Source organism: Anopheles coustani, chromosome 2 (assembly GCF_943734705.1).
Source record: "Anopheles coustani chromosome 2, idAnoCousDA_361_x.2, whole genome shotgun sequence".
NCBI classification, from domain to species: domain Eukaryota; kingdom Metazoa; phylum Arthropoda; class Insecta; order Diptera; family Culicidae; genus Anopheles; species Anopheles coustani.
Window position 1 is genome coordinate 88,513,232 of NC_071289.1, and position 17,231 is coordinate 88,530,462.

A 17,231-nucleotide genomic window follows, 5' to 3' on the forward strand; every position below is an offset into this window, starting at 1 on the left:
CGAAACAATACACAACAGCTTGTTCTTACTTTCGCAATAGGGGGAATTTGCCCTGGCTTGTAACGGCAAGGCGTGGTTCTTCGGAGAAGCGTGCCTTATCACGGATCACTTTCTCTCAATCCTTGTTTTTTGAGGTCAATAGGGTAGGGATACAATTTAACAAACAAACATGAAGAAACCCAATTTCCATTCAAAACGATTTTGTTCACTTAAAGTGCAGGATAGACAAAAGATGACCTACTTTTTTTCAGTAGGAAATTACATTGATTTGAGAAGAAAATGAGCACGAGTTTAAATTTCCATGCGGATTCCCGATCATTAAGTCAAATAAACCAACACGATGGGAGGGTTTATAATAATTTTAAATTAGAATTTCTAATTCGTACCATTGGAAACACATTTCCACGATGATGGAGACTCTTATTTCCTATCGCTCATCTTTCACGCGGCCAAAATTCCTTTAAAGGTAATTCAACTGCCATCACGGAGATTAACTCCTACTGTGAAAAGGCAAACATGCTAATGTAAAATTTATTACCCCATGATGATGGAGACACATCATCACGATCACGTCTCCGCTATGGTGCAAAATAAGATTAGACCTCGATCATGGGGTTCTGCGAGTGTCACGTTTGGCATTTGGGTATGCAAGTTTCGTCGTTAGATTTCCGATGTTTGTTGGCGTGGGTGAGGATGATCGGGATGATTCAGGCACGCGACTCCCTGCTCGCGATACGGTTGGATTTAAGTTCCACTAAAAGCTGGTTACACCCACCAGGTCTGTCCGCTGTTCATGAGAGTTGCATACACAAGACAAGCCACCCCATATTTGGTTCATTTTACTCGAAGCATCCCCTTGCCTTGTATTGCCATAGATGATCTGGATGATCGTGCCCGCGATTCTCTGTAGGGGACTGGACGCTGTGGCCTTGGCCTGTTTGCCCTCCGTTTCGGCCCATCACGATGTTCCAGCGGGTCTTCCGGTTTTCGTCGTGACCACAACATGGAGCTGAACCGGCATGCATCCACAAGAGACGGATACGTACGATTGTGCCAATGTTGTACTCTTTTTCGAACACCAAACCGGTTTTTTTTCGTCCATGCACTTTCCATGATCGCCGAAGCCGAGGCGGGTGTACAAACGACTCTGTCAATGGTCTTTTCTTCGTTGGGGTAGTTTTTTTTCTCCACCAACCATCACAGGAATGACGTAAGCGTAGCCTTCGGGATCAATCTGCACACGTTTCATGATACCGGTTCCGTCCAATAATGCTGCTCGGAAATTGGAAGCCAAATTGATGACTCGATCGCTGTACAAAGCGCACAAGAGCAAGCCCGCTGTAAACGTTAAAAATAATCAACAATTATTTATGGTTTGCTTACTTATCACATAATTTAACATGAAATTCTTAAAGGAGTAGGAAAACGTTGCCTTTATCGTCGAGTCGCTGCGTTAGGATTGGTTTGGTTGATATCAGCTGAAATTACCAGTAGACGATAGCAACACCCTCCGCTATGGCCATTCCAAAATTAACAAACGTTGAAAAAAGATGAAAAAAAAACATTCCCGTACGTCGTACACGATGGAGCACTGTATGCTCCATCTAATGCTACATTACGGTAAACCTTACCTTTCTAACCCGTTCTCTTATTCCCTTTCTTTATGTCTTTCTTGCTCTTCCTCTCGTTCCATCTCCTGAGAGCGAATAAATGCCCATTTTGGAGCATTCCCCATTATTGTGGGGAGTCTTCTATTCTCCGCAGGCGCCGGGAGCAATGGTCGCTGCTGTGCGAGTGAAATTTATCCAAGTTCCTCGCACTATGAGAAACAAGTAGGAACAAATGTCTAGCCATCAAATCAAGAACCTCCGATCAATTCAAAACACAGAAACTTTCAATTCGTAGTCCCGAAGAAGGTAGTTGGGCCGAGTGGAGCAATACTGGAGGGATGCCACCAGTGTCCTATCAGCATGGTATTTTTAATATAAAAAAAAACGAAGAATCATTCCAATAATGTCATGACATAGTTCCCACCATACATTAGCAAAATTTAAAATGTAGAAAAAAATATTTAACTCTCCCCATTTTGTATCGAGGCGTCCCACAGTGCAGGGGGAACACAGCGACACGTTTGAAAAATGTTAGTCGAAGCAAACGTGGAGCATGGTTTGCTTTGAGCGGGAGACGAAACACAATCTCGCTCAATAACCGCGGATCTCTCTTTCTCCGGTTGCCTTTTGTTGGCGTGTGGTTCGTGAACGTGGCCCGCGGAATTTTATGATCAGATTGTAATCGACCGTCCCACGGAAAGGTTAGTTATCGCCGCGTTTGTTCGCGAGCTGCACGGTTGTGGTGGTGTTTTGTTGTTTTGCCTCGTTTAGTACATATGGAAGCCGTTGAAAGTGACCTCGCGTGAAGCTGTGAAGTGTTATGCAGTTAATCCTTCGGACGGTGCAAGAAACAAACAAAAAGCCTGTAACCGTACCTTAAGTGCGCCTAGCTGTACTTCCAATTACTTTCCCTTAAGGGGGTGCAGTAACTCTTGCCACTACCACCAACGAAACGAACGAATTCCCCTGCCAGGAGGGCAAATTTTATCGCAACCATCGAAGCAACCCACGAATTGTCAGTCCAGCTTTATTTTATTTACTTTTTTGCCCGACCAAATCGCGTGTCGCAACGTCGGTGTGTTCTGTGCGAATGCGTCGTGTGTTTCTGTGCCGCTGTGTGTTGTGTTGATTCCGGTGGATGTTGTGCTTTCTCGGTGGTGCGATACGGGCTCCCCTGTTGCCACAACAAGAGCAACAACGACAAACGCAACAAGAAAACAGCAAACCAAAGGAAACCGGGCGCTAAGACGACGGAAAACCCATTGGTGCGGGCGAAAAACTCGGCGTCGTGAAAATCCCCTTCCCAGCTGGTAGCAGCTTGAATCCTTTTTAGTTTTTGGCGTTTCCCTGTTAGACGTATCCTGTGGTTTAGTGTGACCGGTTCGAGTTTTGTATGTCTTCATTGCAATATTGTTACTGAGGAATCAAACATGGTTTAAAATTTCTGCAAACCGGCCTTTGAACTGCGTCGAAGCCCCAAGGATTCTTCTATATTTTTCCAATCTTCTTCCTTGTAGGACGAAAGGAATCGGGTTTCAATCAGCCAAAGGGAAGCCTTCGATGACTTCACCCGAGTATGTGAGCTACACAAAGTACGACGGTGACTCATATTCAAAGGAGTCACCGTGAAGGGGAAAATAAATATGCTTCCCCACCGGTATTCATACCTCGCCCGGCTGTCGCGATGTAGTTGCTGTTTATCGAGCAAGGGAAAAAGACGCTGAACGTCGTGACGATGATGGTAGAAGTTGGACAACCGGCGAGAATTGTCGCAAATGTTCCATTTTGCCCACGGAAGCTTTGCAGTACGTTGTACTATTTGTGTTGCGCAAACGGAGCTACTATAAATCACCATGTCGTTGTAATACAGCCGACAGACGGATGAGTAGAAGAGGAAAGGAGGGCAAATTTGTAAAACTTACGTGTCTGCCGGTAACTTTGTTGTCACGGATTTCGACGAAGGAAGTAATCAGAGATCACCCCATAGGCTTTTAAGCCAACATTAGCAAAAACGAAACGTACAAATTTCGATCGAAGCAGTCTTGTTTCAATTTAGTGTAAAAATGTAAGGAAACCAAGAGCATGCTTTGAAAAGTCACCGTGGAATAATTTTCCATAACAACGAATGCGATGTGCGAGACCCTTTTCCCATCGCCGCTTCAAAACAACACTATTTCCTCACGTAGGAAATTTCTCTGCCTGCAGAAATCGGAGTTCGGCCATAGATGAAATGAAAAGTAAACCGCATACTCCTCCCATGCTTCTTCGCGTTCGCATTCTCACAGATGATTTCATCACTGGAGAAGAAAAAACAACCACAACAAACCCCAATATCGTCCAACGTGTGGTTGTGTTGGTGAAGATTTTCTTTTACCGTTGCTTCCCCCGATCGGGAAGACCGACTGAAACTGTGCCCATCTTGGGTGCGGATTCAAGCAGAAATGGCCACGAACCAGCCCGCCACTAGGCCGTTACCAGTACGGTAAAAATCTTTTCCCCGCGCTCATTTACCGTTGGACGCAATTAAGATTTTGCCACGCAAATACTGATACCACACACTAGTGGACTAACAAAAAAAGGGCAAACAGTATATGATGGATGGTTCTCTAATAAGCGGGCAGAAAATAGGGGTGCTAAGGGATCATGGAATCCACCAACTTATGTATGTTAATGGTTCGTTGTGATGGATGGAATTGGAACTGAAATAAATATTCAATTAATATCTCTAACGAATGGCTCAAGCAATACTCCGGAACTGTTAGGATAGGGTGTATAAATTTCAAAGTAAACTTTAAAGTTTCTTTTATAAAGAAATCAATTAATTTAGGATATTTTTATGAGTTAGAAGCAATTAAATTTCTTTCTTTTAACAAATTCAATTGGCATTTAAAATAGCTCTTCGTCAAATGTCTGGCAGCTCAGATTACAGCTCAGATTGTGTTTGCTGGTTTCCATTGGCATTAATTGCTGAAGAAAATTTCCAGGACAAAGGATTTATTTAGAATTGGATTTCACCGAGTGCAATCAAGCTGGCGATGAAACATTTTACAAGCCGATTCACCATTTACAGTCTGAGCAGGCTCTTATTTTTCGCATCATCTTGAAAGTCTTGGCAACCGGTATGAACTCTTCTGAACTCTTTGCATCAAATCAGTCCCACCGGGCAACCAGCTGGAACGCCGCGGCCTTAAATGGCGGCTCCGGTACGGTGCAGCAGCCAACGACAGGTTGGCATCGCGAAAGGTGGATGACGCGACAGGTTGCAGTTAGTTCCGTGGCGCTCCGTCAAGCCGAACGCGGGGAGACGTCTCGGATCGCTGAGCAAACACAAACAGGCGCGGAGAAGCGCGACTCTAATATCTCCGCTAGTGGGTGGCATTTTCTTTTTTTTTCCTTTTTTGCTTCACCACAACACATCCCACAGCGATGAGACATTGTACTATTGTTGTGGTACTGTGTGAGGTACGTTCAGTGTGACCGTTTCACACTTTACCATTCGCCCATTCGAGTTGAACCAGATTTGCAGACCCATTGGCACAGTTAAAAATCATGTTAGAAGAAGGAAAAAACGAACCGACGGTGATCTCTTTCGAGCGGGGTGCTCCTGATCCAACACACGAACACTGTCTAAACATCAACCCCAAAAAACCTAGGTGTCCTGAATTCGGGAAATACGCCAACGACCCTCCGAGGGACTATTGGGTTCCCCTTTTGCTATCGTGGTCTACTCGACGACGGTCGGTTGAACTTGCTCTATGCAGACCGAAATATGACCTCGTTTCGCCGGTGTTTTGGAAAGGGCCGGGACTGAAAGTGGAGTTGTTTTTTCTGCCCGAGAACCCCGCCGTCTCCAGCTCCGGTGGTACAAGAACCGGAACTCCTGCTGGCACTAGAATAGACAACACACCGTGCTCTAGCGATGATGAGCCGCAGCAAACTCTTGACTGCGTTTATAGGCCTCGGCAAGTGTACGCATTCTGAAGCTACACCTTCCTACTGTGCGCCTGCAGGAGGGCATCGACGATTGGGCCAGTTGCCAACGACAACAATTAGTCCTCACACCACCGGGCAAAAGGCTCCATCAACCCCTCTATTTATTGCGCTTCGGACCAAGCGTCGGCCAGCTTGAAGCAAACACATTTTTATGATTTCTTCTACCTGCCAAACTAATTAACATATCCATCGCCATCGATCGTGGCTTGGATTTGGAGATTTCAGTGCCAGGCGTTCCTTAAGGTGTTTCCCTTTTCAGGCACTCTTTTTTCCCAGCGTTGAGTGGTTTATTTTCTTCAAATATACACTTGGGGTCGATCCATCGATCGATGTTGTTTTCCCCGGATTTTATTCGGAGGAAAAATAAGCAACGGTGCCAAAACTTTGCTTTGAGGGAGAAAAGCCTGAGCATTCATTTGTGGGGTAACACCCGCGGTGGTCGTTTTTTTTTCGTAAAGTTAGAGGCGAAGGGAAACAAACAAATCCCATTCGTCAGCTAGATATTTTCCAGCTCGGTGGGAGGAAATTCCTTCAACTTGATATTCCGTTGGTTTGTTTGCAAGAGAGAGATGGTTTAATTAGGTTTAGATATTGATTGGGTTAATGGGAAATTTCGATGGAAAAAAAATCGTTATAGAGTTCTCTTGAGCAAAGAACCCCCTATAACCGTTGAAAGTGCTATAAAGTTGCTTCACTTATCGCACGTATAACATGGTGAAAAGACGAATATATATGATTGCTTCCTACTGTACGGCCATTTCTCTCCAAAGGTCTTTCCGTCCGTTTGTGGCATTGTGAGGGAAAAAAGCTAACCGTCTCGCCTTGGCTTACTCGTGTGGAAATCATTGCATCATTCGTATTACCGCCTTCATGAGCTTCAATCGTAACTTGAAACTTTCCCTTTTTCCTCTGCTACCAGCTGTGCAACCGTAATCCGCGGCCAGTACCATCTTGTAATAAAAGAAAAAAGTAATTAACCCATCAAACCAGCTGGTGATATTGGACTCACTTTGGCTTTAAAGCAATTGTGGAGGGTTGTGAAGAAAGCTTCTTTATGCTACTGCTTCCGGTCATTGGTGAAATGACACTTACGGTGCAATCGGTCGATAATGTACTGCAAGGACAATTTATTCGAACGAGGAGAAGTTTGATGAACTCCCGGATTCGGAAGAGGATATCGTGTGTCAAATTGTGGCAATAGAAAAATAGTAAACGTGACCGACGCTGGTTTGGTGTTGATTGAAATCGATGGTTTAAATATTCATGAATGTCGTCGTTGGTGGAAAATGGTTTCTTCATTTTCTCCCCCCCACCAGCCGTGGCAGGGGCCTGGGCAGCGAGGAAAACCTTAGGTCAACGTACTCCTACCTAGTGCTGGCGGCAAACGGTAGTCCATTTCCTTCCTTCCGCGTGTGGTTTGTCGTTTTCCTTTTTGCCCCGTTTTTTCCTCCGTCGGCTCCGGTGCCAAAACCCATCGGCCGAAACCGAGAGCGCCAAACCGCAAAACCAAATCGGTTTCTCCCCCTTGTATTTCCTTTGCTCCGAGTGGTTGGTCGTAAAGTCAGTCGACCAACTAACAGACGAAGCGACGGAGGCTCGCTTTCCACCGCCGAACGAAGGGGGGCACCCTGAGGAAAACTCATTTTTCCAACCATTAATAACTTTGAGGGTTTTTCCTCCTGTTTTCCCCCCACCAAATCACTGTAGTTACAATTTTTCTTTCCGTTTTTTCATCTCTTCTTCCAGTTCCAATTTGTCGCTAGTGAAACGAGTACCGATATTGAGACGTTTATAGAAGGAACAAACCGAGTTACCGGGCTGGCTCGTCGTGATATTACTTTTTACTTATTTATTACGTGAAACTTTTCCTAAACAACGTAGAGTGTTCGTTCTTATCTTCCCGTGATATTTGATGCAGTGTGCGAAAAAATAATTAGTGAAATAGAATAAAAATCCGTGTGACGAAGAGGACAATCCCTGGTGAATTGCAAGTGATTTGTGTCGCGTTTGAAAACATTCCGGCGCAACCATGGAGTTCCGATTCAACATGCATCCCCTGTTCCGGTCGCGGATCGTCCGGATAAACAACTCGCTGCTACCGACCGGTTTTACCGCACAGTCCCGCCGTGTTGCCCTGTAAGTAGTTCTCATATGTGTTACGATAATTGTATTCTCCAAAGAAAAAAAAAACACGTGGTGAACAATTATACCCACGTCTGTGTTTTCACTTTGACATGGAAATTACTTCCTTAGGTTCCATTGTAGGTCAGTCGAAGGGATTATTGAAAATTTTCCAATTTCTTGAAGATATTTTAACATTCATTTGCTTGTTTTTCTTTTCACCCAACATTTTTGTTCGACTAGAAGATTTTTTCCAGGTTTTTTTAAAACCTTTTAAAACTTTAAAAGATGACAAAAATTAGTTTTTTTCCAGATCTCACTTACCAGAAACAATTTGATTTTAATTTAGTTTTGAATGCTTTTAAAAAGAATTTTTTAAGGCTACCTCCATTGCAGAAAGTTCAGATAACAATTTTACAGTTTCTTACCGACTTTTGGGCACATTTTCAGATTCGTTCGAAATGAACCTTTATGGTTCCGGAAACCGCCTTTAAATACTTTTGCCTCAGTCAATTTATCTCGAACTCATTCCATATTGGGTTTTTTTAGTTAACGTTTCCCAATCCCAATCAAACAGATTTACGATGGAACCATCAGAAATTAGTGCTTTCGAAGCCAAGTCCACGATACCGTGAGACTTTTGTGGGCCGAAAGTGGGCAGAAACTATATCCACAAAACGGCCCCTAGAGGCCTCGATTGTTTGATTCGATTGTTTGTTATTGTTACGCCCAATTGTGTCCGTTATGGTTTATGATCGTCAAAATTATAAACACCGTTGACAAATTTGCACATTGTCGAATTAATGTCGTCTGGAGGACGCCATAGTTTATTGCCACAGTGTTTTTCCCCTGGGGGTTGAAATTGGGTTTTGGTAATAAAAAATATAATTAATTGGTATGATGCAGACGGAAAAGAAACGCCTCCATTTTTCCCCCCTTTGATTGTAACTGTTTGGCTTTTCTTGGAATTTAATAGCACATTGAACTACATTAAATTGCCCTGTTGCCTTACAAAGACGCGACTCATTGTAGTATATTGTGACCACCTTAGCGTCACGTACTTTCCGAACAACATAATTTTCGCCATTCCCGGCCGTTAACGAATGTCGTGGTCCGCTTTTCGGGTCGTCAATTTTCCAAAACTAGCTTCCTCGCGCCGGGTTCCATTAATCAATGGAAGGAAAAGAACCGTGCGCCAACACGTCAACACCTGCTCCCATGCCCTCCTTCCCGGAAGTGGCCCCCAGTCCCCCTTTCGATTTCTGCCTGATGAGCATTAGCATGCGAGCGACGTTTCCGATGAGCTCGCGGTCGGGTTGTAAAATTACTGTACAACAAAAAATAAAAACACTACCCATGCGCTCGGTTTCGATTTCGAGTTCAATCAAACGGATGGCCAAACAACGCCACCAACTGCGCGGGCATGATTTATGGCCGCCGGAAGCACTTGCCACGGGGTGGGAAAGGTGTTAGTTTTCCACCTTTTCTCATCCGGCCCCACGCCAAGGGTGATCAAAATTCGATTACTCGACCAGCTTTGCTTCCCCATTCTCGTCCCCCCGAACCCGGGTTTTGATAATTACTGCGCTGTTGGAATGGTTTCCTGGCGTTCTCATCAATTTTAAGGTAGACCCTTCCCTTTTATCAACTCAGCCTAATTTTTTCTTCCAATTCTGGTTTTTCGTTTTTCCTACGCAGCGATGCCACCGCCCAGATTTCCGAGATCATTAACTTTATCGGCACGATGTCGGCGCAGGCCCAGGGCCTTTCGGTGCCGGTGACCACGGCCCAGAAGCTGCGCAACTCCGACCACCACATCTACCTGATGTTCGAGCCGAACGACAAAAAGTATGGATAACACCGGAGCGAAACCGGACCAAACCAAGTCATTCATTCCGTTTGCTTTTTTTCCCCCAGCGGTCTCGTCGTGGGCATCCTGAAGGTGGGCCGCAAATCGCTGTACGTGTTCGATCCGTCCGGCGAGACGGTCAACGTGACGGCCCCGTGCGTGCTGGACTTTTACGTGCACGAGTCGCGCCAGCGCGGCGGGCTCGGCCGGGAGCTGTTCGAGCATATGCTGCGCGAGGAAAACATACGCCCCGAGGAGCTGGCCATCGACCGGCCGTCGGAGAAGTTGCTCGGTTTTCTGCAGAAACACTACGGTACGGACGGATGTGGTAGCCGGGCTTTTATCGCAAGCCTCTATCATCTTTTTCGCGGTCGAGCTGCGTTTGTGTTTGTTCGTCTGCTTCCTATTTCCGGATGTTCCGCCTCGGGCCTCGGGCATGTTCCACCCGGAGCCATTTAAGTCACGCGATGAGCCATTGCAGGGTTTATGGTTGGCACGCCAAAAAAAAAACGCCCGGCGCGAGCACTGCGAAAAGGAATAAATATCCCGGAACACTAAAGCGGTCACAGATGTAGAGAAGTTAGAGAAGCTTTCAAGTTATTCTTTGCTTTCTGTAGCGCCGTTGCATTATTTTTATTCCCCAAGATTGTTCGATTATAGAAGGAAAAGTTGAACAGTAAAGTATAAATGAAACGTAAAGATAGAATTCTCAAGGCCTAAGCAAACATTCAGCATAAAATATTTATTACGCTTGGAATATTAATTTAAAATAAGGTAGCAGAAACGAAAGAGTTTAAATTCTTATGCCACCAATGACTAATGAAGAAACAACTTATGATAAAAAGGATAATTGGGATAAAAGAGTCCCGCTTGGTATATCTAGTGCGAGGTAAAACCTGCCAGCTTTACGATCGAACTCAACATAACTATATCGTTATCGAGGAAAGGAAGCACGCGAACAAATTACGCTAGTATCCACATCCTTCGTTAACCAACCCTCTGGCCAACCATTCGCGAACACTAACGTGACTCGTTTTCTCTTTCGTTTTCCGACTGCGCACACTTCATCATCGCCAGGGCTGTCGAAGAAGATTCCACAGATGAACAACTTCGTCGTGTACGAGGGATTCTTTGCCAGCAACGGGCAAAACTCTTCCGATATCGATGGCCGCCGTATGCACATCACCGCTAGGTAGGTGTGGTTTTTGGTTGGTTTGCATAGTTTCTTGCTTTAACATGAGGAAAAAATTAATCTTTCTTAATGTTGAAGGAATTTCCTCTTGGTAGCGGATGTTAACGAACGGGAAACTAAGGACGGGGATTTACGGATACTAATCTTAAATTCATTAATTCAAACCTCTTCTATTTCTTCTCCGCCGTATCTCTAACCCTTTCCCTCAACTCCCTCCCCCTGTTAACTGATCGATTTAAATCGTCATCGCTGATCCCAAAAATCGCCTTCAACAACACACATACAAACCCCACCGCCCTCCATTTCCGCACACGCAGTCCTAACACGAACCTCTTCGGGCCGACATTCACGACGACCAACGCCGAAGAGAGGCGCCGGTCCACCTCGCAGACACGCTCCCCGGTCGCCCCGATGCCGGTCGTCGCCCAGCCCCCCGTCGGTCGGTACGCTGCCAAGCGGCCCACTTGCAGCATGGCCCAGGTAATTGCGCTCTAATGACACACACACAGCTACACCATCCCACCGTTCCCGTTCTGAATCCTGTCACGATCCGCACGTGCTTGGCGTGCTTGGCGTCCCATTCGTGGCGTGACCGCGAAGGATTCGTCTCTTCGTGAAACCGAAGCGAACGTTCTGCATTCTAACGGCTTTTGGCTTTTGGCTTCACTAGAGAGTGACACTAATAATCCAGCGCAGGGTGAAATGTGCAGCATTGGCCACACACTGTCCTGCGCGAAACGCGATGTTATCAGTAGGGTTTTCCCCCCTCCGGCGTGTTGGTGAAAACTATGCCAGAAAGTTCAAACATTAATCGTCGTGTGCTTTTCTCCTCGACCCGGCCTTTTTGTATTCTTGGAGATTACTTTTGCCGCAATATGTGTCAACCGAGAATGGAGGGTAAAAGAGGGTCGAAAGGACAAAAAGTTAGCTCATCCGGTGGGGTTTTGTCGAGAATGTTTAAACCACTAACCTAACCGTTTGTTAACACGCTAGCTTTCATTCGGAAAGGGAATGGCTCGTTGTGATTTTTCTAACGACGCTTCTGTTGAATGTAATTTATGCAAAAATTGTTTTCCAAACTTTTAAATAGTCTCACTGACAAGTTGAACACTTTCTTATAACTCGGCACAGAGAAATTTACAATCCCAAGTAGGATAAAACTGTAATGTTTGGCACGTAATTCCGTTGCATGTGCATTCCGTTTCTGTTTTCCTCGCGATAAGAACGGCCAAGGTTTTTCTAACACCCTCCAACTACTACCACTATTGGAGGATTCCATCAACAAGAGCGGAGGTAATCCACGATCGATCGCTATCGTTTGCTTCCCTCCGGATTTCCGGGCAGGCCCAGGTCCCGGACGGTCTATTACACTGATCGTTGGCTTTATTGCGCTCGAATGCATTTGATACGATTTACTAGGTGCGATTAGTTTCCGACAACCGGGTACTTGCTTTCTCCGGACCGATAAATCTTGAACGAAAGCATGAAGCTACGAAACCCCTCGTGGGTGAAATTCCGATGGATGAAGGAAGGAAAATTATAGCTCACGGCACGGAGTTGGTGAAGGATAATTTGCACGTCAGGTTTGAGGCTCACCCGCTCTTTGGCAACAATGATTGCTCAATTTGGTTTTGCATGCGAAGATGGCATTGCATTGGATGGTCTATGACCACGTTAAAAGTTTGCGAAGGAGGAAAACGAAGTTGAAAATGATCACAATCGATGTAGGGGAATTTGAATGATAACTTTATTTCCAATACATTGTCCCAATCTAAAAAATAATAACATCTCTTTATGTTGCATTAATTTACATTGGAAAGTATGTGCAATCACGGAGCACAAATCTTACCACGAACCAAAAACAAGGACCAGTGTCCATCCTCGTACACGCGCGGAAAAACCTCGTCCCGTTTGACATGAAAAGTGCCACTCATCATGCAATCCTTACCGTTGGTGGTTGCAAACTTGGAACGGTGGCCATTTTTGAAACGGATGCCCTTATTTCCCTCCAACTTCTGCCCTGTTTTTTGCTTTGATGCAACGCGGTATATTTATTCGATTCCGCATGCAACGACATTGACTTCGACGAGTTGGCAGAGCGGTCCGTGGTTGACCCGTGTTTGGGAATGTAAATGCCAGGGATATGCGACAGGAGTGAAATTCACTTTCACTGGACGGGTTGACGGTTGTTGAATGTAAATTCTGCCTCAACCTTTACGCTTTCCTGACCTTCTTCGTGTGAGAAACGAGAAACGAATCAATGCGTTTATTTTTTAACATTAACAACACTACTTTTACAACACGCTACCCTGCAGCACTTGAATCGTGTCATTTAGATCACGTGTCTAAAACAAGCAAATATTTTTTATATCCTAATCGAACCAGTTGAAGGGAAATTTATCCTCGTTTTTATTTCTTTCTGTGTGAAACATCATGCGCCTCCATTAGGCACAAAACAAACAAAAAATGCATGGGAATCAAACTGTTCTAAACATCGAGTTAACTTGGAATTAAAATATTTCCCTCTATTTTACAGATAATTCACAACAGCCCTACGACAGTATCAACGGAACCGAACAGGTAAATATGGCGCACAAGGACTTAGGACGAAAACATTCCCGCCCCCCTCACCCTCACTGTTATATTGGAGGTTATGCGATAATTTCGAGGCAACAGGACGCCCTCTTTAAATTAAGACATTAATTTACCAAAAATGCACCTCTCTCATTGAATTTACCAAAAATGCACCTCTCTCATTGAAGATGGGCTTGAGCTTTGTTTTGTGGAAGTAATGTTCGTTCGTGTCATTTTCTACAACATATACTTTAGATTGTTCATTAATTAGTGCTTACCTTTTCGCCATCAGTTCGTAATGGATTAATTTTGGTTCTTCGTTCGCATTCATTTTCTATTCTTTTCTTCTGTTTCCCTTCTTCTTTTTCTTTCATTCCATACTTTCATTTGCAGGAACTTTACGTAAAGAGCCCGCGCTGCACTGAACTAGCAACTACCATCCTACCCATCCAACAATGCCGTGGTGGATTAGATATGTTTATTTAAATTAAAGAAGAAAAACAACGTCTCCCTCGGACGCACTGCGATACCTGCACACTTACGTTAAACGATCTAGACATAAACAAACGCAATCGGGTACGGTTGCCGGACGCACGGACGCATTATCCGACCACGTGGACAAACGACAACCTCCTGCCCCGTGTCAGAGTGATGACGAAATTGGCGATAATGGTTTTATTTTCTGTTTTGATTCGAAACGAACTGCTGCTCTAGACGATAAAAAAATCGACCCATCGTATCCATTCAAGAATTGCATCTTCTATTATGCGATTGCAATTGAAAAACAACAAGCTTTAGCCAGACGGTTCCGTTGATTTAAGCCTCTTTTTTTTGTCGCTAATAACTATCCTTATTTTAATTTCGTCTAGCATCACACCAGCTCGTTAAGTTTTCTTCTCGCGCGGTACACTCGAAAAAGGACAGAGGTTTTGCCTTCGTTTCGTTTATTTATTTGTTTCAATGAAAAGAAAGCAATAAAACTTATTCGCACATCGTTGGCCTGTTACACTCGTGTTTTTTTTTTTTGTTTTTTGTTTATTTTCTTACATTTTTTGTTACAGCTTTTTACATCTAACCTAGCAACCATGCTAGCCTACTGTAAAGCATTTGATGTTGAATCGTCAAACCTCTAAATGGCAAGAAAAATTGGTCAAGTAGACAATTCGTCGCTTTCTATGATCCACCGCAATCATAGTTGGCGCATAGATGTTTGTAGTAGACACGACCAGGCGAGGGGTGCAGGTAAAAGTAGGGGAAAATCGATTTCCGGTCGAAAACATACTTTTGCGAGCATTGTTGTGATTCGCGCTCGTTTTCTGATGCGAAAAAGCGATCACAGCCTACCTTATCCTGTATCCCTCGACTGGTCGTCTCTACTACAAACATTCAACCGCTAGCTATCATTTTGGTGGATCCTAGAAAGTGATGAATTATCTACTTCACCAATTTTTCTTGCAATTTGGAGGTTCGACGATTCAACATCAAATATTTTACAGTAGGCTAGCATTCTTGATGTTCTACGTACATTGCCGGGGAATCACCTTCCTACTTTAATTTCATTGCTTTGTGCTGAAACAGCATCTTCTTTTTGATTTTTCAATTGTCAATCATTTGCTTCCTTTTTTCGCCCTATTTCTTCCACCTGTCGAGTTTCAAAGGCAAATTTACAAACACTTCAGTTAGTAAATCTGTAGTGTGTTAGTTTTTCGATGGTTTGGACCCAAGCAGTGCTTTGTTTTCCGCTTAAACTAATCACCGGTAGTCTCTTCATCATCATCATCATCGTCAATCATCATCCTCCGCACCGGTAGTGTTTTCGGTAGTTTGGTTTGGCCGCGCGTGAACATCTGTTTGTTTCGCTTCCTCCCTCCCCTCCGGTATCTGTTCTTGCAGCACCGCTACTAACACTAACGCCAACGGGCACGCTAACGGCAACGGTCACGATGCTGATCACGATCACCATCATCATCACCATCAGTCGCAGCAGCAGCAGCAACAGCAGCATCATTCCGAGCAGTACGAGACGGACTCCATCGACGGTGGGGATGCGGGGCACTATCCACACCACGGCCAGTTCCACCATCAAGCCGGCCACAACCCGGACGAGGATGAGCCGCTGGCCGATAAGATGCAACGCATGCAGTTGCACTCCGCTCGGGGTGGCAGCGCTGGCACTGGTGGTGGTGGTGTGGAAGGCCATGCGCCTCCACTGGAGGTGAAGTTCGCCGACCAGCCGGAAACGCTGTCGTACGAGGACATTCCCGAACCGGGCCCCGACCCAGACCCGTACGATTTCCATCCGCACCATCTCGAGCTCGAGCAGCCGCCCGAGGATGGGGTCGGCGGCAATCGCGAGCTCTCTCTATCGCCTCAATCTGTCAGCCAGCAGGCAACGCCGGAGCACCCGTCGGCGGCCGGGATCGGCGGGATGGTGATCGGCGGGAGCGGCCGGAAGCCGGCCCGCTACAGCAAGCAGCACACGGGGCTGAAGAACATCTCGTTTGGTGTCGGGGCGGCCGTCATGCCGAGCGGCAAGATGGAGTTCGAGCAGGAGCAGAACGAGGGTTTCGGCTCGGTGAAGATCAACCGACCGATCGGCAATGCTGCTGGTGGTGGGCGCCACACCGACGACAACGAGTCGGTCTACTCGCGGGACTCCAACGGCAGTGGCCAGCACGGCGGGAGTCACTTTGATCTCAAGTTTTACCACAATAAGCTGTGGTAAAGGGAGGAAACCCTAAAGCGAACTACAAGTTACCAAAGAGAAGAAATGCCACGGATAACCCTATCAGCCCTAGACCCTGATCTCGTTCATTTCAACTGTTTTATTATTTAAAAGTTCTAAAAAAAAGTCCTAATTACGATTGTTTTTAGTAACCTTTGTCCCTACAAAGCTACAAAATAACTGAAAATTCCTTCTGATACTTCTTTATCGATAAACAAGGCAAGAGCAATATTGAACATAATAAATAGCACAGAAACACCAGCAGTTTACGGTTTATCCGGGCCATTTCCAAGCGTTGGCGTAATTGAAAGGGTATAGAATTGTACAACCAGATTAAGAAAGAACAGACTATGAACGATATTTTAAAACCCTGACCACTAGAAGCTAGATAGAAAGCGATGAACTGTAAACCAAGAGAACAGAAAAGCAAAGCAGTGCGTACTGCATCATTTCCCTCTGTTCCGGGACGGGACGTTCCGTTCGTCGACACTGCGGTTGAAGCTGCGAGGAATGCGAACGTGCTTGGTTTTCCCCTCTAGCGTTTCCGTTGGAATCCACATTGGCTTCCCGCGTTGTTGCAAAGTGTGTTGTTGTTAAGTTTGGTTTGTGTTCCTGTGTTGCGCCTTGGCATTTGGTGGCCGACTGTTTGGCCACGGTTGAGATTAGGTTAGATTTCTCTACAGTTGACGCTTATGTTTCGATTTTGTTCCGTTCCGTTTTCCGTTTGTTTTCCAGCGGTAGTTAACTCTTCCCCCTTTCTACGGTGTGGCGTGTTGCGTAGTTTCTCTTGAGAGTCGAGTCTATTCATTTATGGTTTTTCTTTTCATGCCGAATGTTGCTGTTTGTTGTTGATTCGTTTTCGTTGCAGAAATATACAGCAGGATTTCCTGAAGGATTACATTATCCACTGAGCCCGCGAAACGGAAGTGAAGGGAAAGTAAATACACCGCCGTCGCCGTGGGTGTGACTATCAGACCTGAAAACATACACATCTTGTTAGTTTGTAAGTCGATGATGGGGAAGGGAAGATAGGACGAATAAGAAACCAGTTACTATAATCACCTGCAGTGTCCTCCCCTCTCCAGTGTACGGCCATCCATATTTGATCCTTAGCTTTCGTACCCTACAAAACGGACAACTTGGTTTTGGAAAAAGGCTACTGAATTG

General features: G+C 45.2%; 1 protein-coding gene across 1 annotated transcript; it reads left to right on the forward strand.

Moving 5' to 3' along the window:
• The first annotated feature begins 2,362 nt into the window (after nucleotides 1-2,362).
• Nucleotides 2,363-16,133, forward strand: LOC131267735 (alpha-tubulin N-acetyltransferase-like). The gene is made up of 8 exons (XM_058270682.1): nucleotides 2,363-2,490; nucleotides 7,350-7,739; nucleotides 9,423-9,572; nucleotides 9,642-9,886; nucleotides 10,651-10,765; nucleotides 11,083-11,245; nucleotides 13,302-13,345; nucleotides 15,233-16,133. Exons 2-8 carry the CDS (start codon nucleotides 7,633-7,635, stop codon nucleotides 16,062-16,064), a joined length of 1,656 nt encoding a protein of 551 aa, XP_058126665.1. The 5' UTR covers nucleotides 2,363-2,490; nucleotides 7,350-7,632; the 3' UTR covers nucleotides 16,065-16,133.
• The last annotated feature ends 1,098 nt before the right edge of the window (nucleotides 16,134-17,231 follow it).